The sequence below is a fragment of the Hemiscyllium ocellatum genome, chromosome 10 (assembly GCF_020745735.1).
Source record: "Hemiscyllium ocellatum isolate sHemOce1 chromosome 10, sHemOce1.pat.X.cur, whole genome shotgun sequence".
Classification (NCBI taxonomy): Eukaryota; Metazoa; Chordata; class Chondrichthyes; order Orectolobiformes; family Hemiscylliidae; genus Hemiscyllium; species Hemiscyllium ocellatum.
Window position 1 is genome coordinate 26,030,082 of NC_083410.1, and position 26,547 is coordinate 26,056,628.

General features: G+C 41.2%; 1 protein-coding gene across 1 annotated transcript in view; it reads right to left on the reverse strand.

Moving 5' to 3' along the window:
* Positions 1-26,547, reverse strand: part of LOC132819354 (regulator of G-protein signaling 7) — a 453,401-nt gene that overhangs the window by 221,619 nt on the left and 205,235 nt on the right. Inside the window, exon 2 of the mRNA XM_060830815.1 lies at positions 20,429-20,525. Coding sequence (XP_060686798.1) covers positions 20,429-20,525 — 97 coding nt within the window. The remainder of the gene's footprint in view (positions 1-20,428; positions 20,526-26,547) is intronic.

Consider the following 26,547-nt stretch of genomic DNA (forward strand, 5'->3'; position numbering starts at 1 on the left):
GTGGGAGAAAACCGAAGCGCCCAAAGGAAAACTACGCAGACACGGGCAAATCCACACAAACAGTCACCCGAGGCTGGAATCGAACCTGGGGCCGTGAGGCAGCAGTGCTAACCATTTAGCCAACGTGCTGTCCCTCTTGACCAGAGGCAGCCAGGTTTCCGTTGCCTTAGGCCACCCATCAGGAGAACAGAGACAGAAACAGCTCCATCCGTGTGATTATTTACCTTACATCACTGCTTCTGTGCCAACAGGAATGAAAATGCTTTCTCAAGGACCAATAAGCTTACGTGCAAATATCTCCAAGCCTTACCCCCTTCCCCAATCCCAATCTCCAAAATTTGTCAGCTCCCTCACTCATTCCTAAAATCAGAAACCCCCCTCCTGGAAGTTGGACATCGTCACTTGGACTACCACCAGACCCACAGCCCCCCACAACACTTGCTCCTTCAACTACAGCCTCAATCTGTTAAATATCTTGCTCAACTGGCAACTTGCTTGTCAATTAGGTGGGAAATAAATATCTGGAGATCACAAATGATGCTGTATAATTGCAAGGATTTCTTTCAGCAGTAATCAACAATCTAAGTTTAAATACTTACCTGAATGCGAAGCTGGCGGGAATTTTTCAGGAGAATTGTTGCGGTCTCTTCCCTCAGATTCAAACAGGCCGAAGATGAGCGAAGACACGTCAAAAAATGATACAAAAAGCTTCTCACCAGAACAACTGCATTGACATCCTTTAGCTGCTTTTCTCCCAGAGATCCAAAACCTTGATCTAGAGACCCAACACTGAAAGCCTCCCAGTCCTGTCACTGTGCTCTGATTTCCTCTTGTTATAGAATCTAGTTCTAGAGGACTGCACAAAATGAATACACTATGAAAACAGGTGGAATGAAAATAACTCATGGAAAGGAAAAAAAAACTGGCATAATCAGTCCAATGAAAGCCCTGATGGCTTTTGACAATAGTCTTGAGTTCTCTCCCAGGTTTCAAACTATTCAGAGGAGCAGATTGAATGTTGTGTGGATGACATATGCAGCTGGTGTTCAAAAATTTCCTGACTGTCAAAAACTCTTCTCACAAGACACATTGTCAATTGGTTTGGTTTGAAATTTACACCAAATACATCACAAAAAAAACACTGGGAACTTCTCTAGGCAAATGTGATAAATCAGACCCCAAATGGAGTCAGAACTGAACTAAAATATTGGCTTGAAGAGAACATAAGAGCAGGATGAAGCCATTCAGCCCATCAAGCCATTTACGTCTGGCTGATCATCTCCACATTGCCACCTTCCCTGTATGAACTCCATGTCCCTTAACATCATCAGTCTCTAGAAAAATATTGATTTCGGTCTGCACCTACTCAATGATTGAGCTTTCATCATTTTGGTGAACAGAAACTGAGTGCTTGCTTTGTTTCCCAAACTGAAGCAAAGTTCAAAGAATGTTAAAAATCATACTGTTGCATCGCAGCATTGGAGGTGACCATTCAGGGCATTAAATATTAAATTACTGGCGCAGCACTTCAATTGGATCTCCAGTTTAATCTTATTTCTCTCTCCCAGATTTCTATTCTTATCCTCATCACACTTTATGCCACAGCTATGCCTCTGTGTAGCTCAATTTCTGAATTCATCACCCCAGGACAAGAGGATCAGTCTCAATTTGTATGTGGAAGCTGCCCAGTTACAACTTATCATCTCTGCCTCTGCACTGTCAGACTACTTCCCAATCTCCATCACTTCTCAGCAATAGTATTTTACAGTTAAACATTAGTAAGACCAAACCCATCATCGGCTATGCCACAAACTACATACTCTTATCACAGATTGCATCGTACTCCCTGAAAACACTGCACTGAGTCAGGCTCTCAACACATTTACCACTTTCATTTGGCCTCTAGCTGAACTTCTAACCCTATACCCTCTCTATGATGAAGGCCACTTACTTGCAGCACCATAATATTGCCTATCTGTACCCTGCCTCAACTCAAAAGGCTGCTGAATCCCTTATTAATGCTATGGCTTCCTCATGACTCAACCATTCCAATCTTCTCCTGCCTTTCCTACCTCAGACTCCATCCTCTGCACATTTCAAATCATAATTCTATATCCTATCCTGTGCAATGTTTTTCTCACATCTCACCTTGGGTTCACTTTTTGAAGTAGCCGTCAGCCCCCTTTGAAATTCTCATCATCAAATTAAAATGTCTCCATGGTCTTCTACTTAGTTCAGTGGTCCTACAAACAATTATGAACCCGACTTCTCTACCCAACTTCCCACACCTTTTTCCATACTGATGATGTCTGATGGCTAGGTCCTGAATGCTGGAATTGGATCTGTCTTTCTGAAAGCAGTAGCTTTGATGGTATGGAGGATATGTAAAATACAAGGTGTGGCAAATCCATCATCTCCACTTCCACCCAATGCTGTCCCACATAAAACAGAGGTAGACCAATATCAACATCAGTGCAGTTCAATTTCACACATCAAGAAACTTGAAAATCTGTGACAGAGAATGTACCTTTCGCGCATGCACTTTCTTTTTGCAAATGCTTTAGCTTGAACCTTGTGGCTGGTGTTTAAAATACATCACCAGCAGTCATAGCTGCTGCACATTGTAGCACCAAGTCAAAGTTCTACCTGAAACTAGTTGGATTCTTGTTAGTCATCATTTCACACAAATGTGAAATGTGAAGTAGGCTGAGAACTGGGGATCTCACTCCATGTTTTTCCAAGTGCTAAGATGATGAATATTTTGAACTGATGGTGGGTGTGCTATCCCTCGCTTCCTGAATGGCATGAAAATGTGACTCCTGTACTTGTAGCTGTCAAGATAACTCGAGAATGTATCATGGCAAGTGACTGATGACAGCCTAATGGGGAAGTGTCAACTTTCGCAAGCCACTGCTATTGCCAACCAGCAATATAGAGCAGAGTCACAGACCTGTTATGCCATCACACTAAGCAACTTGATGATGCTTCAGAGGTGTCAAGTAGCAGGTGAGAATGCTGATCAGTGATGTCCTCACCAGCTACAATTGAAATGAAACTAAAACCATGATCATAAAGGTCCAGTTGTGGACAAGTCATTTGATTACAGATTCCCAGAACTATCCTCTGTGGGAATTCACATTATGGGCAGACGAAGCATTGCGAAGAGATGCTAAGCAAATTATAAGTTAGCACCAACACTTGGGAAAAAATGGCTACTGACAAACTGCTGTGGCCTCAAACATGCCAAAGCTATTTTGAGTGAACATGAAGCTGCAAGATCTGGTTGCAAAGCATAAGGTAAGTCATTGAACTGCTAGAAAATGGAGAATAGATTATCAGTTCTCATCTGCTTTAGATCATCATTCAATGTCAAAACTTCTCCCAACAGAGGACACCCTTGAGCTCCATGATCAGTCACATAAATTGGTACCATGATAAAATTGGCAATCTTCATCGTACATTCACAATGTTAATAATCTAAGACTGGCAGGATGGAATGAGACCGGAATATATACAAACATAAAATGGGATCTCATAAAGTTTAGAAAGAAAGTGAACATTAAACGGTGGGGCTCATGAAAGATGAACCTTTCTGCTGGCTTCACAGATATTAAGATTTTAAAGAATTAATTCAACCATATGACAACAAAAGCAAATATTGGAGGTGAAAGGAAATATGCATGAATTACCTTAACTGATCTTTCATCATTATTAACCATAGAAGATCCTGAGTGAACTGTCTGAAAATCTTCAACATATTGTATAAATAGACTATGCAGAAGCTGTTTCAATCAATACACTGGAATGTACTTTTACAGAACAAAAAAAGAGTTGCTCTTCCAGCTATTTTCTATTCTGCACTGACATAAATTTAGAAGACTGAAAAATAGTATACAAGATTTGATTAGAGTTGAAAGCTTTGGAGCAGTAAGTTTGGTATTGATAGCAGATATGCTCATTTGCAGCAGAGTGAATGCTGCAAATACACAATAAATCATTCAACATTTGAAAAGATTAACATTTCAGTGAAGATTGATCGTTAAAGCAGGTCAGTCAATGTTAACTTATCATTTATCACTTCAGCTGTTAACTAAATGGCTCTGAGGGAATAGCAGAAACATGGCAAAATGAATTTTTTTTTTGGTTCCAATACGGCAATCATTTTAATAACTATTTTAATGAAAGATCCACCTGTCACAAGAGCATCTTAATACTCATGCACATTAAGGTCTGTTTTTAACATATGGGATCCTGAGGCAATTTTAACATCCTATTTTCCTGATTGTTGAACATCACAGTTACTCAGAACAGTCAAGCTTGTCTTGTTGGTTAATCAGTGGGTGTCCTGACAGATAACTAAAAACTGCTCTTTGTAAGATCAGGAGGACCATAGCTGCTTTACAAAAATATCTGGGTTTCACCTGTTCCAGCATCCTGCACATTTACAATTACACTTCTCGTCCTGCAGCTTCCCCCGATCCCACCTCCACTCTTCTCTCCAGTAAAACCTGTTCCATTCTCACACCTTCTCCAACCCCATGACCTATCCAAGTATCACCAGTTGGTGCCCACTCTACCTCATCTGGGAAGCATCAACTGCTGAACTGAAATGTGCACCTCGATGAAACAAGTTAATGAGCGTTGTACTATTTGGCAATTTTGCCAACTAACAGAGATTCTGGCTCTAGTTTTAAAAGGATGAAAGCATGAGGTGAGAATAGTTTATATGTGTCCCAAGCAGATGCTGTTACCAGAGAGAGGGCAGGCATGGAATCTCACTCGATATTAATGGCACAGCTAAATAGAGTCATAGAGATGTACAGCATGGAAACAGACCCTTCAGTCCAACCCGTCTATGCTGACCAGATATCCCAACCCAAACCAGTCCCACCTCCCAGCACCCGGACCATATCCCTCCAAACCCTTCCTATTCATATACCCATCCAAATGCTGCTTAAATGTTGCAATTGTACCAGCCTCCACCACCTCCTCTGGCAGCTCATTCCATACATGTATCACCCTCTACGTGAAAAAGTTGCCCCTTAGGTCTCTTTTATATCTTTCCCCTTTCACCCTAAACCTATACCCTCTAGTTCTGGACTCCCCAACCCCAGGGAAAAGACTTTGTCTATTTATCCTATCCATGCCGCTCATAATTTTGTAAACCTCTCAGCATCCGACACTCTAGGGAAGACAGCCCCAACCTGTTCAGCCTCTCTCTGTAGCTCAGATCCTCCAACCCTGGCAACATCCTTGGAAATCTTTTCTGAACCCTTTCAAGTTTCACAACATCTTTCCGATAGGAAGGAGACCAGAATTGCACGCAATATTCCAACAGCGGCCTAACCAATGTCCTGTACAGCGCAACATGACCTCCCAACTCCTGTACTCAATAGTCTGACCAATAAAGGAAAGCATACCAAACACCCTCTTCACTATCCTATCTACCTGCGAATCCACTTTCAAGGAGCTATGAACCTGCACTCCAAGGTTCAGCAACACTCCCTAGGACCAGTATCCAAAATGGTGTGCCTATTTTGGAGGGAGATGGCCGCAGGGAACACCTGCACTGCCTTCCTACTCTTTCTCTACCTTTTGGTCACCCATTCACTGTCTCTCTCAGCAATCCTAATCTGTGGTCTGACCAATTCACTAAACGTGTAGGGAAGCTAATCTAATCAACCACCTGATGAAGAAGCAGCACATTGAAAGCTAGTGTTTCCAAATAAACCTGTTGGACTATAACCTAGCGTTGTGTGATTTTTAATTTTGTACAATAACAGGGGAGTGTCCAGTTCTCCTAGCTCAGCTTTTCTCTGATTTGGTTTGGTTTTAGCAGGCAGAGTGGTGAAGCTGCTGGACCAAAAGAAGCAGATCCATGCTGATACTCATTCTCTCTCTCTGATATTTCTCTCATGTAAGACTCTGTGTTTGATTTTTCCTTTGATGCTAAGGGGTGTTTATAGAGATTGTTGCAAGTATTTGGAACAGCATCATTAAGTTGGGATAGTCTGTTGGGTTTTCGGATTCGTTAAGTTATTCTATATTCTGCTCTCTTTCATTTGTGCTTCATTCAGTAATCTTGCATATAAATTCTGTTTTGTTTAAAAAAAAGTGGTTGAGCCAGTTGCATCACTCCTGGAATATCCACTTACACCTGCTTAAAACAACTAGCTAAATTCGTGTCTGGGCTACATTCTTGAAATGCTTGAGGGCGTCTGGCCTGGTCCATAACACATGGGGAGATGGGAAAGAAGAGTGAGGCCTCAGTGAGCTGAGGTCACTATCACAAGGCAGAGTAGGCTCAATGGGTCAAATGGTGTCCTTCTACTTCAAATTTGTGTGATTTTTATGGTGTTCAAGGGATAAATCATCTTGGTGTAGGATGTCAAGAGTCAGGCATAGCTCTATTTGTCATTTCTACCACTTATAACTGATACAGTAAAAACAAGACAGTGTTCCTCCAGGACCAAGGTGCTATATGGACAGCACAAACTACACGAGATCATACACAGGTTGGCATAAAGTGCATAAGAAGTGTAAAACATGCAAGTCAGCACAGTAATTCCTGACTAGACAATAGGCATATTGGTGGACAACTTACAGTGTAATAATGAATGATCATTAACAAATCATTGTTTTAGCAACAATTCAAAAAGTCATGCATAAATTGCAGATGGAATAGTGTGTGATCACACAGTGTTAAGGATCCTGATGGCTTGGGAGAAGGAACAATTGCACAGTCTGGCCATGTGAGACCGAATGCTCCAGTATCTTCTGCCAGATGGCAGGAGGGAGAAGAAGATGTGCTGGTAAGAACATGATCGGTGATCAATGGCAGTCAGGTGGCCAGGGGAAAAATCACATGGACAACAGGGAGGTGAGATCATGGAATGGGTGGTCAATAACATGGATCTAGAACCAGGTAAATTTGATGGACCAAGGGGAATTACTTCTGTGCTGCCCAACACACAAGCATTGCTATAAAGGAATACTTTTTGGATTCAGTCCTTCTCACATTTTTGATTTGTTTAACTTCTCACTTGAACCAAATTCATTGTTCTTGAGGGTGGGGATGGGGGAGGGGTTTAGATTACTACATTATCTTTGATGGTGCTCTGCTGACTATGAAAGTTCACACAGTAATTTGGGTAAAAAAACAATGGAGGCTGTGCTCAGACAGGACAATTCTGGAAAATCTTGTTGCAAATTCAAAGTGAGACCCTGGCTCTTATTTGGCTCAGATAATCCTTTGAAGAGCATTTGGTTTGCATGTGCAATATGATTACACAGATCTTCAGCTTCCCTTTCTACATGGTGTGCCAACAAATCATTCACTTTTTTTTGTCATGGGAGCTTATTCGTACCAGTCTGCAAGTGATAGCCATTGGTACTGTGCGTCATGTGTGAAATTATTTCATCATCTCGCTTGTTGCATTCTCTATGTCAGTTAGTTATCGAATTCTGTGATGATCTGACCTCACATCAAACATAATTAAGCTTCTCAACAATCCTTCAGGGAATCTCAAGGAGAAAGAAAGTTAATGATTCAGGTGTAGCCATTTGCTAGGACTTGAAAGCAATCAAGCAGATTTATTCAAGGCCTTTACCTAACTTTCTCTTTCAATGACAATTGACGTGTTGCCCATTTCCGGTATGAGCTGGTTTTGTTTTAGGCTTTCTATACTTGTTATTCACTTTTCATCTTTGCTTTATGAATTTTATTTTCATTTATGAATGGAAGCCTCACTTTTGAAAAGCTTATTCCATGCTTGTTTAGTCTTAATTTGATTTCATCCACTGAATCTAAGCAGAACGTTTTTTTTAAAAATGGCCTCCAGTCATCACTCCAATGCAACCTGGCATCTTCTTTTCACATTTTTCTGTCAGTTAGATCTTTCCTACAAATCACAGCTTCTTAAAACATATCCTTTCTGATAATGTTTTCAATTACTCCCCCATAAAGGCCCATCTCAGTAAGCCTGGTACAGTATGTTTTGTTATGATAAAGGTATGTATTATTCTGATGAAAATGGCTGTTTGCGGGTGACCAATGAGGCTGCAATTCAATGGAGGAGTTTGAATGATGCATTACCAAAAACACAAGTGGCTTAACAACATTACCTGATGCAATTACAGCCCTATGTTTGTTTTATATCAGTCCTAATGCTTTTATCTATCTATCTATAAATACTAAATCAATAAAAAGAGCACAATGTGAATAGCAGAAAAGGTGTTAATCTGAAATGAATCTGCAAGACAGAGGGTCTAGAATCAACTTTATCCTCACTCAAAATGCTCAAATATCAGCTGACTGCTAGCAAATGTTTTACTATATGTTCTAGAATTCACAGGATGGAGATAATTGATCCCAAAAGGGTTTAATTACCTTCAAAACGTTGATCTCTTATTAATATTTTGCAACTGTCATACCTCCTCCTCTCTGGCCTTTAATGCTCACCCTTCCTATCCTGGACTGCCAATCTGATTTTTTTTTGTTTTGACCTTGTACAAGTAATATTAATCCACTGACTTGACTCTTTGAATGTTCTACTTCTGCTCATCTATGTGAAAATTAAAATGTGCCTTTGTAACCATGCTGTTGTATCAGACATGTTTCTCTGAAATTTTTCTGCATATAGCTTAATCACGAAAGTATAGAAATACCAGAATCACAGAAGTGTTACAGTGCAGAAATAGGCCATTCAGTCCATCATACCTGCACTGGTTTGTTAAATGAACCTAGTGCCAGTCTCCACCTTTTTTCCCTCTACCTTTGCATTTTTATTTTTATTCAAATAATCATCCGATACCCTCTTGAAAGCCTCAGTTGAGCCTACCTCTATCACACATTCAGGCAGTGTACTCCATACTCCAAGTGAGAACGAGTGAAAGAGTATTTCCTCACTACATCCTAACATTCCATTCTGTGCTCTTCCTCAGTTTTAACCTGTCTTTCTACTACTTGTTCATTTTGAAATCATGTCTTTTAACTCCTAATCCTTTGCCAATTCCCTATTTTTTCTAAGGAGTACACAGCCTGGAATATTGAGCTACCAGTCAGCCCTGTTTGTAGCCAGGCCTCCATAATACCTTTAAATTGAACTTGTGCTTCTAGCTCTTTTGGTATGGACATTTGTACTAAACTCTAATCAGAATGTCTTTGCCACTCTGCTTTTAAACCATAATGATATAGTTCTGACACTAATTGACAATTTTTTAAAAAAATCTTGACGTTATGATCATGCAATTTGGTATGCCTTTGTATTTCATTACTTCAATTTTGCTTTTTGCAAGTATTTTCTTATTATTTACCATAACCATTCCTATTCATGTAGTACGTAACACTTTCTGTGTTCTAACTATTGCTTTTTCTCCTCTCCTTTTAACCTTTAAGTTACTATTACTTCAGCTGGGACAAATGGTTGTGGAACTGGGCTCCAGCAAGAAATTATTAATTAATGTGCTTTTCATGGGGCAGTGGTGGTGTCCCCACCCCTGGTCCAGTGGGACCTGGGTTCAGGTCCCACCTGCTCCAGTGGTGTCTCACAATATCTCTAGCAGGTTGATTAGAAAATATTTTCATGGAGTTACTTGTTGGAAAATATTTACCAGAACAGTTTGGGAACTATTGCTGTAGGATCCTTAAAGTCTATTTCAACCATCTGAATGGGTATGGTCTCAATTCATTATTTATTGCATAACCAGTAATGCAACACTCTCAATTCTGCAATACAGTGTTTAATTTATATAACCAGTTTTAGCGTGAGGGCACCAGTCTTCGAACTCATGTCACCAGTAACCTGATGATATATTCAACTTGCCTCCCTCAGAACCTTACATTATTGTTGTTATCTCCCATTTTAATTTCCTATTAGGTTTCCCACATTGATGATACTGTTAAAGAAACCAATTAGAAATGAAACGGGTCTGCTGAATTGCTTGGTGTTAGTAAAATAGAGGAAAACTGAAAAGAGAGATGCACTTTATAAAATAGTGCCTCAATCAAACAAATCACAGCAGGGAATTAAGGTAGGAAAGCGATTTTACAGTGAAACAGTGAATTATAAATAACAGCTCATATATTAATTTCACAACTGCGGCTGCAGCCTTTGAAACCCATTAGTTCTGATACTGAGACCCTGCTAGTCACATCTGAAATTAATTTCAGTGACTCTCAGCCAGACCTGCCACCTCCACACCTGATGATGAGAATCAACAGAAAGGCAAATAAATCACTTCTTGAGCTGTAATATCAAACAGTACAACAAAATGAAGTCAAAATTAAAATGATAGTCAAGTCCAAAATAGAAAGATGACAATGGAAGAGATAAAGGGATACCAGATTACTATTTTTATGTAAAATAGTTCCTAATATTGTAGCATTTGGCTCATATTGAGGTCATAAAACTCTCCCTAATTTCTAAGTGCCTTAATACTGGAATTATATTTGGTGTCCGATATGTTACCTGGAAACAAACAGTCAGACTGAAGTTGAAGTCCAAAGCTTGTTGTTATTTGAGAGAATTGTCTTTCTATCAATCATAAGCACACCCAGAAGCTGCAGGCTAGGTGCATGCTGGGAGCTGTGTCGCAACACCTTCATAAATCTCTAAAGCTGGCAGTATACATCTGGGATTTCATGTAAGCTTAAGGCTGAGGCAATTCATATGAAGACAAGCATTATTGTTATAGGTACTTTGAGTGCATAATAATGACCGAAAAGACCTCCCAAACATATTGGGAGAATTTTCACTACTTCATTGCTTCAATATTTTATTCGGTCAGTTTTGTCCTCAGAGATTTGTTATCCTCCTGCACACAAGATTTATGAATATCACTCTAGCCAGTTTCCTTGAGCTAGATTATTTTTACTCTCTGTATGTTCAATTCTGACTGCCCGCTGTTTTATGGGCGAGCTTTCAGGTCAACCAATGCAGAAACAGTGTCTGTAAACGGATGCAATACTGAAAGTGTGATACTCAGGAAAAGAATAAAGGGCTGAATTTTCCAAAATTGGTGATGTGTCAGTTTTGGGAGTTTAATGGAGGTAAACATGAGACGGGGTCTCACCTAACTCTCCACTACTCACTTCATCATGTATCCACCAGGTTGCCATCTTGCCCCTTGCCTCTGTGCTACCTTGTATTCGCCATTGCAGAAGTACTCGCAATGCTGGGAACTTCTGGGATTTCTGCACCAGGTATGCACCAGGTCAATTACTGTCAATCCCAAATAGCTTTTCACAAGATACATAATAGAGGGAAATTAAAAAGAAAGGCCCCTGTGGAGACATCAGAGGCATAGATCACACTTGGCTGGAAATAGAAGCTCAAGTTGGAAAACGTATTGCCACCTGACATCTTCACCTGTCTGATTGATCATCATAGTCACTGCAGCTACAAGAACCAAGCTACATGGACTGACTGTCCTCAGCACTGTACCACGTTTCAACCTCTGTCTAAGAAAATGTTACTCTTTTCTTCATGAACTGCGTAACTTAACATTGTCATCGTTTAGGACTGACTGCACCCATTCTGTGGTAAAAACAATGACTGCAGATGCTGGAAACCAGAGTCTAGATTAGACTGGTGCTGGAAAAGCACAGCAGGTCAGGCAACATTTGAGGAGCAGGAAAATTGAGTCTGCAGGCACCCTGCCTCTATTCCTGATGAAGGGCTTTTGCCCGAAACATCGATTTTCCTGTTCCTCGGAGCTGCTTGACCTGCTGTGTTTTTTCAACACCACTCTAATCTAGACTTTGCACCTCATCTGTGGACTGTAATGATATGAACCCTCTGAACTATCCAAACAACAGGCTGACTGTGTCTTCCCCTGAACTGATTTCGGATGATATTCTTGAATTATGTGCTGATACCCCCTAACACATAACAATCCCTCTTGACTTGACTGAGGACTAATCCCCTTAGACTTTCAGGTGTCGCAATTTAGTTGAAGGACATTCAGTTGCTGTTTGAGCTGCTATCATATGTTTACGCAGCAATGATATAGCACATCACTGTAAAGCAACATGCCCATCCATTTGACTGACTACTGCTGGAAAACATTACAAGCTGCCTGGCATTATCTGTCTGTACTAAAAAGCAAGACATGTAGGAGCTGGAAGGGCGATCTTATACAGGTTTACAAAATCACGAGGGGCATAGATAAAGTGAACAGCAAGATTACCTTCCCTAGGGTACAGAAGTTCAAAACTATTTTTTAGATGAGAGAAGGAAAATGTAAAAGGGGCCTGAGGGGAAATGTTTTTACACAGAGGGTGGTTTGTATGTGGAACGAACTGCCTGAGGAAATGGTGGATGCAGGTACAGTTACAACATTTAAAGGGCATTTGGATAGGTATATGAATAGAAAATGTTTAGAGGGATATACGCCAAACACAGGCAAATGGGAATCATTTAGTTGGGAAAACCTAGATGACATGCACAAATTGGACTTAAGGGTCTGTTTCCATGCAGTACAGTTCTATGACTCTATACATATAGTGAGCCTGTATGCTCTGAATGAGGCTGCAACATGCATAAAGACAAAGCAAAGCAAGGCAGGGGCCCAGTATTCAGTCTGACTTTCATGTCAGGAATTGACGCCAGCTAGTTTCTCTGTACAGTTTGAGAGAATAGCAAACTACATATAAATGAGGTAAACATAGGTAATAATGAGGTTTTAAAGTATGTAAATTGACCTCTTACCATTCATGAGCAGTATCACTATTTCAACTGTCTAAATTTTGGGTGGAAAAATGAGCTTTTCCTGTCAATGAGTACCTCATCTTTCCAATCTCACCATACTTTCCAAATGGACTTGCCTATAATAATCTCTAGCAATATGATAGCACAGTCAGCCACAGATTCCACCAGTTTGCTGATGAGAGGAAGTAGACTGATGGGGTGACAATTGGGTAGAAATATCTGGCCAATTTTCCAAATTTCTGGGTAGATATCAATGCCATTGTTGAACTGGAATAGCTTAGCTAGGTTTGGCTAGTTCTAGTTATACAAGATCTCAGCACTACAGCAGGTATGATGTTGAGGTTCGTAGCCTTTGCTGCACACAATGCACTTTGCTGTTGGTTGCTATCACATGGAGTGAAGTAAAGTGGCTGAAAACTGCGTTCTGTGAGGTGGACTCCTCAGAAACATCTAAACATGAACCCAGGAAGAAGAGATTGAAGGAACCAAAGTGGCCATTTGGCCCTCGAGCCTGCTCTGTCATGCGATAAGATGATTACAGATCTGATTTTAATCCAACTCAGCCTTGTTTAAGTTTAAAGGCCTGGTTTTCTAGGGAACAGCATTCTATAGACCAACAGTCTCACAGAAAAAAAAAACATGCTCCTCATCTCCATCTTAAGAGAGAGCCCTCTTATTTTTAAACAGTAGAATTAGGAGGGCAATTGGCTGTTGGCCACTATGTAACACAGAATGATACCAACAGTGTTGGTTCAATTTCTGCATTGGCTAAGATGACCATGAAGGTCTCTCCTTCTCAACCTCTCTCCCCACCTGAGATGAAGTGACCCTCAGGTACAAACATGAGAAAGCAGTCCTACGGTCTGGGAAGACTATAGTGATTTTACCTTAGAGTCAAGTGGAAACATCCTCTAGTATCCAACCTATCAAGTCACCTTGGTATCTTGGACTTTTCACTAACATCACCCCTCAGTCTTCTCAACTCCAATGGGTATAGGACCAACCTGTTCATCCATCCCTCATAAAACAAGCCCTTCATCCCAGGATTGAGGCAAATGGATTTGGAGGCTAAGGTGGATAATCCACTTTTTCTCTTACAGGCTGAATCTGAATGTTGAGGGTCACTGCGTAAAATAGTCTGCAGCTAGGGCAGAAGATGTGGGTAGTCCAGTTGCTATCTTGTAGAAAGACAGGGTTGCACGTGGCCTCTGCTGCAGACAGGTCAAATGAGAATGTCACTAGGGTGGTTTGAGGAGAAAACTAACAAATAAATTGTGATAATAATTGGACATTTATGGTAGGAGATTTGACATTGGTGTTGCCGCTGTGATCGTCATGCTAACGTGGATAAGTTCCCTTTTGTTAGGAATGGTCATTGCCTGACACCTGTCTCACCTGAATGTTTGTATGCTAGTTGCCACTCACAGCTCAAATCTGGATTTTGTACAGGTCTTGCTACACATGAGTATTCGCTGTTTCAATAGCTGAGGAATTGGGTTTGGAGCGGAACAGTGTACATACAAAGCAAAAGGCCCCACATCTGACCAGTTGGTTTTGTTTCTTTCCTGGTATTGCTATCAGCTGCATACACTCCAAGAATTGGCAGTAGTTTACCAGCAGTAACTTGACTAAGTTAGTGGTACAATCTTATGGGCCTTTCATTACCATTGCCAGAAGAGCAGTACTGTGAGAAGGAGCAAAATACTATCAGACTTTTTTCAGTAAATTTACATTTCTCAAGAATACATTGTGGGAATTGGTTATATAAAGTCAATTAATTTTAAGTTGTTCAACAAAAAACATAACAACAGATGACACAACAATATATTTCAAAAATAAATTTGTTGGTTGTAAAACCATTTAGGACCTCTATATCATGAAAGAGCATCATCTAAAAAATAATTTTCTTCTGTCTTTCTCAAATCTCTGAGCTGAAAGTAAACACTTATGTACAAAGAGGTAGTGAACAATATCTAATGTTGAGCTATAAATATTATACAATAGATCCTATCCAATTGAATGAAGCATTGTGTTACTAATCTTATTGTAAGTGATTGCCTGTATAAATAATATTAATATGATGCTGATTTATTCATGCTAAGAACTTTGAACTATTAGAGATTGGATGTGTGAAATATATATATAAATATATAGTAAACTTTGTTTTAACTGGCTCATTATGAATCAACACTCTTAATAACCAGCAAAAATTACATATCTCAAATACCGCAAAGTTTACTGAATTATTCTATCTAATTATCCGTTTTTTAAATTTATTTACCTCAATGTAAATATATCTGTAGTTTAATCAAATGGCCACATTAAATATCAGCAGTTGATTCAATTTTGAGTTGTAGATGCACAGAGTCATAGAGATGTATAGCATGGAAACAGACCCTTTAGTCCAACCCGTCCATGCTGACCAGATATCCCAACCCAATCTAGTCCCACCTCCCAGCACCCGGACCATATCTCTACAAACTATTCCTATTCATATACACATCCAAATGCCTTTTAAATATTGCAATTGCACCAGCCGCCACCACTTCCTCTGGCAGCTCATTCCATACACGTACCACCCACTGCATGAAAAAGTTGCCCCTTAGGTCTCTTTTATATCTTTCCCCTCTCACCCTAAACCTATGCCCTCTAGTTCTGGACTCCCCGACCCCAGGGAAAAGACTTTGTCTATTTACCCTATCCATTCCCCACATAATTTTATAAACCTCTATAAGGTCACCCCTCAGCCTCCGACACTCTAAGGAAAACAGCCTCTCCCTATAGCTCAAATCCTCCAAACCCAGCAACATCCTTGTAAATCTTTTCTGAACCCGTTCAAGTTTCACATCTTTCCGATAGGAAGGAGACCAGAATTGCACACAATATTCCAACAGTGGCCTAACCAATGTCCTGTACAGCTGCAACATGACCTCCCAACTCCTGTACTCAATACTCTGACCAATAAAGGAAAGCATACAAAATGCCTTTTTCACTATCCTGTCTACCTGCGACTCTACTTTCAAGAAGTTATGAACCTGCATTCCAAGGTCTCTTTGTTCAACAACACTCCCTAGGGCCTTACCATTAAGTGTATAAATCCTGCTAAGATTTGCTTTCCCAAAATGCAGCACCTTGCATTTATCTGAATTAAACTCCATCTGCCACTTCTCAGCCCACTGGCCATCTAGTCCAGATCCCGTTGTACTCTGAGGTAACCCCTTCTTCACTGTCCATTACACCTCCAATTTTGGTGTCAACTGCAAACTTATTAACTATATACCTCTTATGCTCACATCCAAATCATTTATATAAATGATGTCAAGTAGAGAACCTAACACTGATCTTTGTGGCACTCCATTGGTCACAGGCCTCCAGTCTGAAAAACAATCCTCCACTACCACCCCCTGTCTTCTACCTTTGAGTCAGTTCTATATCCAAATGGCTAGTTCTCCCTGTATTCCATGAGATCTAACCTTGCTAATCAGTCTCCCATGGGGAACCTTGTCGAACGCCTTACTGAAGTCCATATAGATCACATTTACTGCTCTGGCCTCATCAGTCCTCTTTGTTACTTCTTCAAAAAACTCAATCAAGTTTATGAGACATGATTTCCCATGCACAAAGCCATGTTGACTATCCCTAATTAGTCCTTGCCTTTCCAAATACATATGCATCCTGTCCCTCAGGATTCCCTCCAACAACTTGCCCACCACCGATGTCAGGCTCTCTGGTCTATAGTTCCCTGGCTTGTCCTTACCACCCTTCTTAAACAGTGGCACCAAGTTAGCCAACCTCCAGACTTACAGCACCTCACCTGTGACTATCGGTGATCCAAATATCTCAGCAAGAGGTCCAGCAATCACTTCCCTAGCTTCCCACAGAGTTCTAGGATACACCTGATCAGATCCTGGGGATTTATCCACTTTTACCCATTTCAAGACATCCAGCACTTCCTCCTCTGTAATATGGATATTTTTCAAGATGTCACCGTCTATTCCCCTACAGTCTATATCTTCCATGTCCTTTTCTGATGCAAAATACTTGTTTAGTATCTCCCCCATTTTCTGCGGCTCCACACAAAGGCTGCCTTGCTGATCTTTGAGGGGCCCTATTCTCTCCCTAGCGACCCTTTTGTCCTTAATATATTTGTAAAAATCCTTTGGGTTATTCTTAATTCTATTTGCCAAAGCTATCTCATGTCCCCTTTTTGCCCTCCTGATTTCTCTCTTAAGTATACTCCTACTGCCTTTATACCCTTCTAAGGATTCACTCAATCCATCCTATCTATACCTGACATATGTTTCCTTCTTTTTCTTAATCAAACCCTCAATTTTCTTCAGTCATCCAGCATTCTCTACACCTACCAGTCTTTCATTTCAGCCTACCAGGAAAATACTGTCTCTGTACTCTCATTATCTCATTTCTGAAACCTTCCCATTTTCCAGCTGTCCCTTTACCTGCTTTTGAAGGACCTTGCCTAATATTGGCTTTTCTCTAATTGGCTTTTCTCTAATTTTGGCTTTTCTCTAATTTAGAACTTTAACTTTTAGATCTGGTCTATCCTTTTCCATCACTAATTTAAATCTAATAGAATTATGGTCGCTGGCCCCAAAATGCTCCCCCACTGACACGTCAGTCACCTGCTCTGCCTTATTTTCCAAGAGTCGGTCAAGTTTTGCACCTTCTCTAGGAGGTACATCCACATACTGAATCAGAAAATGTTCTTGTACACACTTAACAAATTCCTCTCCATTTAAATTGTTAACACTATGGCAGTCCCAGTCTCTGGAAAATTAAAATCCTCTACCATAACCACCCTATTATTCTTACAGATAGCTGAAATCTCCTTACAAATTTGTTTCTCAATTTCCCTCTGACTATCAGGGGGTCTATAATACAATCCCAATAAGGTGATCATCCCTTTCTTATTTCTCAATTCCACCCAAATAACCTCCCTGGATATATTTTCGGGAATACTCTCCCTCACTACACCGGTAATGCTATCCCTTATCAAAAACGTCACTCCCCCTCCTCTCTTGTCTCTCTTTCTATCCTTCCCATAGCATTTGCATCCTGGAATATTAAGCTGCCAGTCCTGCCCACCCCTGAGCCATGTTTCTGTAATTGCTATGATATCCTAGTCCCATGTTCCTCACCATGCCCTGAGTTCATCTGCCTTCCCTGTTAGGCCCCTTGCATTGAAATAAATGCAGCTTCATTTATTAGTCCTACCTTGTCCATGCCTGCCCTGACTGTTTGACTCACTTCTGTTCTCAACTGTACCAGTCTCAGATTGATCTCTTTCCTCACTATCCCCCTGGGTCCCACTCCTCACCTTGCTAGTTTAAGTCCTCACGTCGAGTACACTATCTACCGTGAAACCTGAATAGTCTATTGTGGGTACATGTAAGAAAGTTCTCTGCCAGTAAGTTTTATTCAAGGCAAAGTTGCATCATTAGTTCAGTGACTTATGCTGTAAATAATGTATAACAGTGATGGTTAAAACCCGAGCCTTACACTTCTATCATTTATTTCTGTGTTTTTAATTTGATTATGTAAACCTCCTGATTATTCAGAATACTTGATCAACCCACTCACTCCTGGTCCCATAGGTCCAATTAATAAAAGGTTTGCTGCATACAATTTAGATTTAAAATGCAGTGGTTCCTTCCCAATATCCTGACCTAACTTCAGTTGATTGGGAATGATGACTTCAATCTTGGGTCCAGAAATTATGTCAGGTGGCTGTGTGCACCTTTTCCAATTTATGTTTCCAACTTCAGTAGAAAGGAGGATGGAGAGGGGTATGTAATGGGTCATCACACCGATAATGGTTCAATTTCCAGTCAATAAAAGTTTAATATGATGCCAAATATCTGCAGAAACATCAAGTAATAGTCATTTATGCCTTTTCCCCCAGGTCTCTGACATCTCCAACCAATAGAGTAGGCCCAGCACTGCGGACAGGCGACAGCAATATCAAAGACAAGTTTAGGGTCAGAGCAGCTTCTGCATTGATGAGGCAGTCCTTGTGCTGATTCATGCCTGCTGCTGCTGCTGCTGCTGCTGCTGCAGAGGCAAGTTTAAGCTGGTGGCATCAGAAATGGCTGCATTGGCAAGGCGGGCCCAAAGTGGATTCATAGTAGTGTCGGAGTAAAAGTTTGGCCAATTCGGTACCAAGCAGCATCAGTAGCATCTGAAATGGTGAGATCCAGCAAGGACTCAGAGTGGCGGAGTTGAGATGGAGCCGAAGAGTGGGTAATTTTTATTCCAGTGGCGGCGATTCGGTGAAGGAGATTTGTGTCTAGCTACCAGGTCCATGGCCCATGACGAAATACTTATCAAGAAGGACTGTAATGTGGGACACTTCTTTTATTTCTTCATTTCTCTGCCTTCATATTCTATGTTTTGGTTTATTTTCCCGTGCTTTACGACGGTACGAGAGAGTGCAACAATATCCAACACTTTTCACTGTATTTTGTATGAAGATACATGTGACAATATATAAATAAATCAAAATGATAGCAGGAGTTCAGGAAAACCTTCTGCAGATTCAAGTTAGCTATGTTTCACATGGCAAATACATCCATTAAATAAACTGTTTTTTTAAAACCATTTTCTTAAAAAATAATCTCCTTGTCCTTTAATTTTTCTTTTTGTTTTCTTTTGTGTAACCACAATCTGCATTTCTATAATGTTTTAAATGGAATGAAATAACACAAGATACTTTGTACAAACAGCATAAAGTAAAATGGGACACATAAAGAGATATTAAGTCAGATGACCAGAAGCTAGCTCAGAGAGGTGAACTTTAAGGAATGTTTTATTGGAAGAAAAGTGAGGTGGAGAATACTAGGGAAAGAATTCCAGGATGTGGAGCCTAAGCCGCTGGAGTCTACAGCCACCCATCACAGATCTGTTCTATTAGGAATGAAAAAGAAACCACTATCAATTGGAAGAGATTTCAGAGATAGGGAACAGTAAAGCTACAGAGGGATTGAAAAGGAAAATTTAAAAAATTAAAGTGAAGGCTTGGTTTGACTGGGTATCAATGTAGGTCAGCATGCACAGGGCTTAAGAAAGAGTGGGATACCTGTGTAATACATAGACAGCAGATTTTTGCCAGTCCTATCTAGAATACAGAAAAATTAAAATGATGCTTCTGCAAACTTCTGGTTTACGTTCTATGTGTTTTCCGACTTCTTCTGCCTATCCTTGTATGATTCAAAGTAGTTTCACAGTAGTTATAACAAGAAAGTTGCAAGGACAGAAGGCACTTGAGAAAGCATGGTGAGTGCCGTCAAACAGCTTGGGCTCATGCAAAGCATCCGTAAGCTCAAATAGAAGGAAACACGAGGCACCCCATTACATACCAGGGTTGTAACCTCCACAATGAACTTAACTCGGTTAGTTAGGCATGACCTTCTACCACCCAACTCCACAGTGAAACTCTTTGATCAGCTTCTACTTGTCCAGAGAAATATTAAAAAAGAGGATTTTTTTAGAAGCTATATGTTCCGTTTGTCAGTGCAAAACATATTTAAAAAAATACAAACTGCTAGGTTTATTATTGCATTTGTTGCGCAAAATGTGGCTAACTGGAATTTCCATAAGACTGATGCCCCACATGTTCCCATCAGATTTCATTAAGTTTTCCACAACTGACATAAAACTGGCCATATCCTTCCATGCCACTTAAAATTAGAACAGTATCTTACCAGAAAACACACTGGGAATTTTTGACAAAAAGCTTTTGACTGTGCGGATAGGAATCCCATTTTTCTCCTCTTGCATTCGTGCTATAACATCCTCCATCTGAAATGAGATGGGAGAAAATGTTTAATGTTATTTTTGCATTCCATGCCTTTAAACATTTTTTTTAAAAAAGGAGAATGTACTCAGCATTTATTTTCCTTTGTAGCGTAACGAAATGTTTTGCTTTTCTTTAATTAGGGGTAAAGCCATTTCATCTCTTAAGCTTAATTTTATTTTCTATTCACATTAAGGGCTTCTGTTTTCTAAGGAAGCATCAACACAAGTCATGGTTTTATAAAGAAACCTGTACGCTGGGCATTAAAATCACAATTAGAATTAGATAACACCTTCTGTTCAGAGATTATTTTGAATTGCTTTAATAATAATTTTAAAAAGCTTTTCACTCCACAAATGCGCATCATTTTGAAGTACGAAGTTCCATCTCAGACTATATATTTTTATATAAACACGCATTCTTTTACCCAGGCAAATTGAAGATCTTTGTTGTCATTATGAACACGGATTGCAATTTAACCATCTGTCCTTTCCATTTAACAGCTTTATCAGTACAGAATCTCCCACCATCTACATCCTACATGTAACCAGCAACCAGAAACATAACTGGTCCACCCATCCAGTAGCTATAAGAGCTGGTCAGAGGCAAGGTATCCCCAAAACCTGTCCCTCATCTACATGACAAAGGTCAGAAATGTGATGGAATATTCATCACTTACTTGGATGGGTGCAGTACCCACAAAACGTCACATTTTCTATATTTCTAGGTTTTGATCCAATGATGAGCAATAGTGCAACAAATGGCAATCAGCTATGTAGATTTTGTTTAGCTGCCTGATACCTCACATGGGTAGCTTTGGACGTCAAAGGATCTTTCTTTAGCTTTAAGTACACTGCTCATATTAATAGTGAGCTGCAGGAAGAGCTGAAGATTCAAGAACCTTACAAGATAAACCCTTGTGGCATGATTCAACAAAGCAGAATCTACAGTTGATGGCAAAAGAATTTTAGACCTGGTAAGAGATGCATTGCAGCAGGACAGCTAGGATCTCCCTGAATCTGAAGTATCAGTCTTTCTATGACAGTTACAGATTGATATAGATACCAATTATCTGAGACAGGATTCAGCAAGCAGTGACCACAACTCCTTTACTCACCAACAATCTCTATCAACTGAGTCACTCTTCACATTCACCTCTTTATCTCCTGCTCATGCATTTAGGAATTGCAAACATCACGTATACTTCTCAATTCTCGCAAAAACTGCCAAATATTGAACGTCACTCAAGCAAAATGCACAACACTCATTGACACACATCGCCCTCCTTTTGCAGAAGGTGGTGCACAACTGAAAGGAAACAGACACACGTGCAAGTCCTAACCCTCTGGAGGACATGGTGTAGCTATTATCCATAATGGGCGGCACGGTGGCTAGCACTACTGCCTCACAGCGCCAGAGACCCGGGTTCAATTCTCACCTCAGGTGACTGTGTGGAGTTTGCACATTCTCCCCGTGTCTGCGTGGGTTTCCTCCAGGTGCTCCGGTTTCCTCCCACAGTACAAAAATGTGCAGGTTAGATGAATTGGCCACGCTAAATTGTCCGTAGTGTTAGATGTAGGGGAATGGGTCTGGGTGGGTTGTGGGCCGGTGTGGACTTGTTGGGCTGAACGGCCTGTTTCCACACTGTAAGTAATCTAACAAGTGAGGATGTGGCCAGCAGTGGGGCTGATAGTTAAAATGACCATTTCTTTAACTTCCAATTCACATTGCATTTCCCTTTCATTCTACTGTGTCTGCTGTGTTAAAAGCATAGTGGTGTGAATATATATTTCTTACCTGCCCTTCTCTACACACTAACTTTACCTTTGTACTTGTTCCTTTAAAGAATCCAAAAGGTGCATCACTAACTTTGAGTAGTCACTGAGTCATTGAGCTTTTTGCAGCACTGTGCCCACATTCCTGGGGCTTGACTGCTGGCATTTACAACTCAAGCAATCAGCTCCCACTGCTTTTTAAACATAAATCCAGAGGGTCTCCTGCAACTCTACCCCTAGCACTTCCCCCTGCTGAATACTACGCATCTTTCCAATATTTCACCTCCTCATCCACTGCAGCACTCAAAATCGACTCACTCACACGTTGTGTCATTCTCCACTACTTCCCAGGTCAGAGTCACTTCCTGCAGGACTGCCAACACTGACTCCAGTCACAATGTTCCTTACCATTAAAAAAAAGTACAGGCTGGCATTTAATTGGTCCTAGCCAGCTACAATTTGGGCACCGATGTCCAGCCCATGGGTACCCTGGTTACCAGTTTCTTAATGCAGCAATCATTCAAATGATTGGATGGTGATGGTGGTGGTGGGTTCAATAGAATTGGTATGCTACCAACACTGCGGACATAATTAATAATTAATCTATTTTCTGAAGTTAATTTAGTTCCCATGAGCATGACATTCATATTCTAGCATGATCTCTTCTTCAACTCCTCTGACAATGTTGATGATTTTGATATCCAAACTCTGCATATCTTCTGGCATTTTGTAACCAACTGTAATTCTGCTTTGCAAACATCAAATTAATACCCCTGGGACGGTGACAGACGTCAAATGTAAAGGAATTGTACACTCTTCAATGTTACCCTGCATGCAGCTTTCTCTAACATCTAGAAAATCCTTGACATTCTCCCAACTGGTTGTCAGAAAAAACAGTATAAACTTCAGGTTGAAATATAAAAGTAGCTCCTCCTGATTTTCAGCTGATGGCTCTGCTCAATGTGTGAGTCCAGCAGCAGATACATCCTGCTGATTTGAGAACTGAAACTTCTTATACACCAATTACACCAAGCAGGTATGCATCCTGCAACTTCTCAATGCACCAATGCACCACTGTCACAACTATCCCACAGGCAAAGAGGCAATTGCCAGAAGCGAAGGGAAAGCTGAAACTAAGTATTGCAGATGATATGGAGGTGCCAGTATTGGACTGGGGCGGACAGGGTCAGAAGTCACACAACATCGGGTTAGAGTCCTGAAGATGAAGTCTTCTGACAAAGGGTCAGCACTCCGAATACTTGTGATTTCAAATAAACCTGTAGGACTCTAACCCGGTGTTGTATGACTTTTGACCGAAGTATTTCAGATAAACACCTTTTTAAGTAGCTTCAGGAAGGTCTGGTTTTCAGAATGCAATCTCAGTTATGATAAGCTACGACAAGACCACGCCAACCATTATTCAGGAACTGCCCTCTTTCAGTCTTAGTTTGGTGATTTCATACACACCCAGCTCCTCAATTAGACCTGTGGAGTGACCATTTCTGCACACACCTCAAACTCCAGGATAAACCATCAGTTTCAGTCCTGATGACATCACTGGAGCCTGATTTGCATACTTAATGTGCACCCTGCTGGCATGCAGCTGGTGTCTGACAGTCGGCCCGATCAGTGCTAATTTCTGACCTGCTGCGCTTTTCCAGCAACACATTTTCAGCTCTGACCTCCAGCATCTGCAGTCCTCTCTTTCTCCTAGTTGATTTTAACTTACTGTGAATCCTCTTACAAGGGTGCCTTCCTTGAAGAAGCTCTCTTCCTCCCTCTACAAAGATTTCATGAGTCCCTGTCTCACTGCACCCCCCAGGTCATCTCCTCTGCCCAGAAGCTCTTCAGCCACGTTCTCAAACAGACTCGCTACCACAGCCACATCTCCTTCCTCAGCACCTGCCTATGGAACCGACTGACCCCACACAGACTCCGGACTACGTTCAGACCCACACACCCCACCAACCCAACCTCCACTCCTGGCACCTTCCCCTGCAACTGCACAAAATGCAAAACGTGTGCCCACACCTCCCCACTTACTTCCCTCCAAGGCCCCAAGGGATCCTTCCATATCTGCCACAAATTCACCTGCACCTCCGCACACATGATTTACTGCATCTGCTGCACCCGATGCGGCCTCCTCTATATTGGGGAGACAGGCTACCTACTTCCGGAACGTTTCAGAGAAGACCTCTGGGACACCTGGACCAACCAACCCAACCACCCCGTGGCTCAACACTTCAACTCCCCCTCCCACTCCACCAAGGACACGCAGGTCCTTGGACTCCTCCATCGCCAGACCAAAGCAACACGACGCCTGGAGGAAGAGCGCCTCATCTTCCGCCTAGGAACCCTCCAACCACAAAGGATGAACTCAGATTTCTCCAGTTTCCTCATTTCCCCTCCCCCACCTTGTCAGTCCCAACCCTCGAACTCAGCACCAGCTTCCTAACCTGCAATCTTCTTTCTGACCTCTCCGTCCCCACCCCCACTCCGGCCTATCACCCTCACCTTATCACCCTCACCCTAACCTCCTTCCACCTATCGCATCTCCAATGTCCCTCCCCCTAGTCCCTCCTCCCTACCTTTTATATTAGCCTGCTTGGCACACTTTCCTCATTCCTGAAGAAGGGCTCATGCCCCGAAACGTCGACTCTCCTGCTCCTTAGATGTTGACTGACCTGCTGCACTTTTCCAGCAACACATTTTCAGCGCTAATTTCTGCCAAGGGCAGGGAATTAAAATTGAATCCAAGGTCTCTGAAAAAGTCTACCTGAGGCTGCCTGATTTTCTGACATCAGAATTCTCTGCTGAAATGTTTTTGAGTTGTTGCATTATCTTCAGAATCAATGCAGTATTTGTAGGGGAAATCCAAAGTGGCAAATGTAATGTGAAAATGGAAAATTCAGCTTAGGAGAACATACAACAGGACGAGGTCACTTGGCCCATTGAGCTGACTTTGCCATTCAGATCTGATTTTAGCCTCATCTCTAACATTCTTATATACACCTTTGTTAATAAAGAATCTGTCCGCTACTGCCTTAAAAATATTTAAATGTTCTGCATGCACTGCCTTTACAGGAAAAAAATTTCAAAGACTCACAATTCTTTGAGATAAAAATATGTTTCCACATCTCTGTTTTAAAAGTCCTCATTTTTAAATGATGACTCCTGGTTCTAGGTGGAAGAAGGGAGCCTGGCGTAGAAACTGGGAGGGATAGCTCAGCTTCAGGTCTACTCAATGTTTAGCCACAAGACTTACTTAGTTAAGTAAGCAGTTCCCTTGTGAGGTAGCAGCCCTTGAGTGAGAGTTGGAGGGCAATTACGAAAGGTAATATTGACCAAAGTAAGAAGGCAAGTGATCAAGAAAGAAAGAAACCACCAAGATAAGGTAATTAGTGAAAAGGAAGTGACGTTGAGGTAATATGGTGAAGAAATAAGAAGGGGGTGGTGGTGCAGTTGGGATGTTGTGATAACAGTGGATTACAAAAGGAGCAAAATTGAAAAGTGCAGGGAATTCTTTTCTTCACTCATGGGATGTAGGGCGTTGCTGGCTGGCCAGCATTTTATTGCTGTCCCTAGTTGCAGTTGAGAAGGTCGTAGAGAGCTGCCTTCTTGAATTGCTGTTAACCAATAATGCCATTAGGGAGCAAATTCCAGGATTTTGACCCAGCGATGCTGAAGGAACAGCGATATATTTCCAAGTCAGCACGGTGATGGTTTGGAGGGGAACTTGCAGGTGATGGTGTTCTCATGTATTAGCTGCTCTTGTCTTTCCTTGGAAGTGGTCAAGATTTTGGAAGGTGCTGTCTAAGGATTTTTGATGCATTTCACAGTGCATCATGTAGATAATAACACTGCTGCTACTGAGCATTGATGGTGGAGGGAGTGGATGCTTGTGGAAGTGGTGCCAATCAAGTGGGCTGTGTTGTCCTAGATGGTGTCAAGCTTCTTGAGTATGCTTGGAGCTGCACCCATTCAGGTAAGTGGGAAGTATTCCACCACACTCCTGACTTGTGCCTTGTGGATTATGGACAGCCTTTGGGGATTCAGAAAGTGAGTTACTCACCATAGTATTCCAAGCCTCTGACCTGCTCTTGTAGGCACTACGTTTATGTGGTGAGTCCAGTTGTATGGACTCAATGGCAATACCAAGGACATTGATAGTGGAGGATTCAGTGATGGTTACACCATTGAATGTCAAAGACAGGTGGTTAAATTGTCTCCTATTGGTAATGGTCAAAGCCTG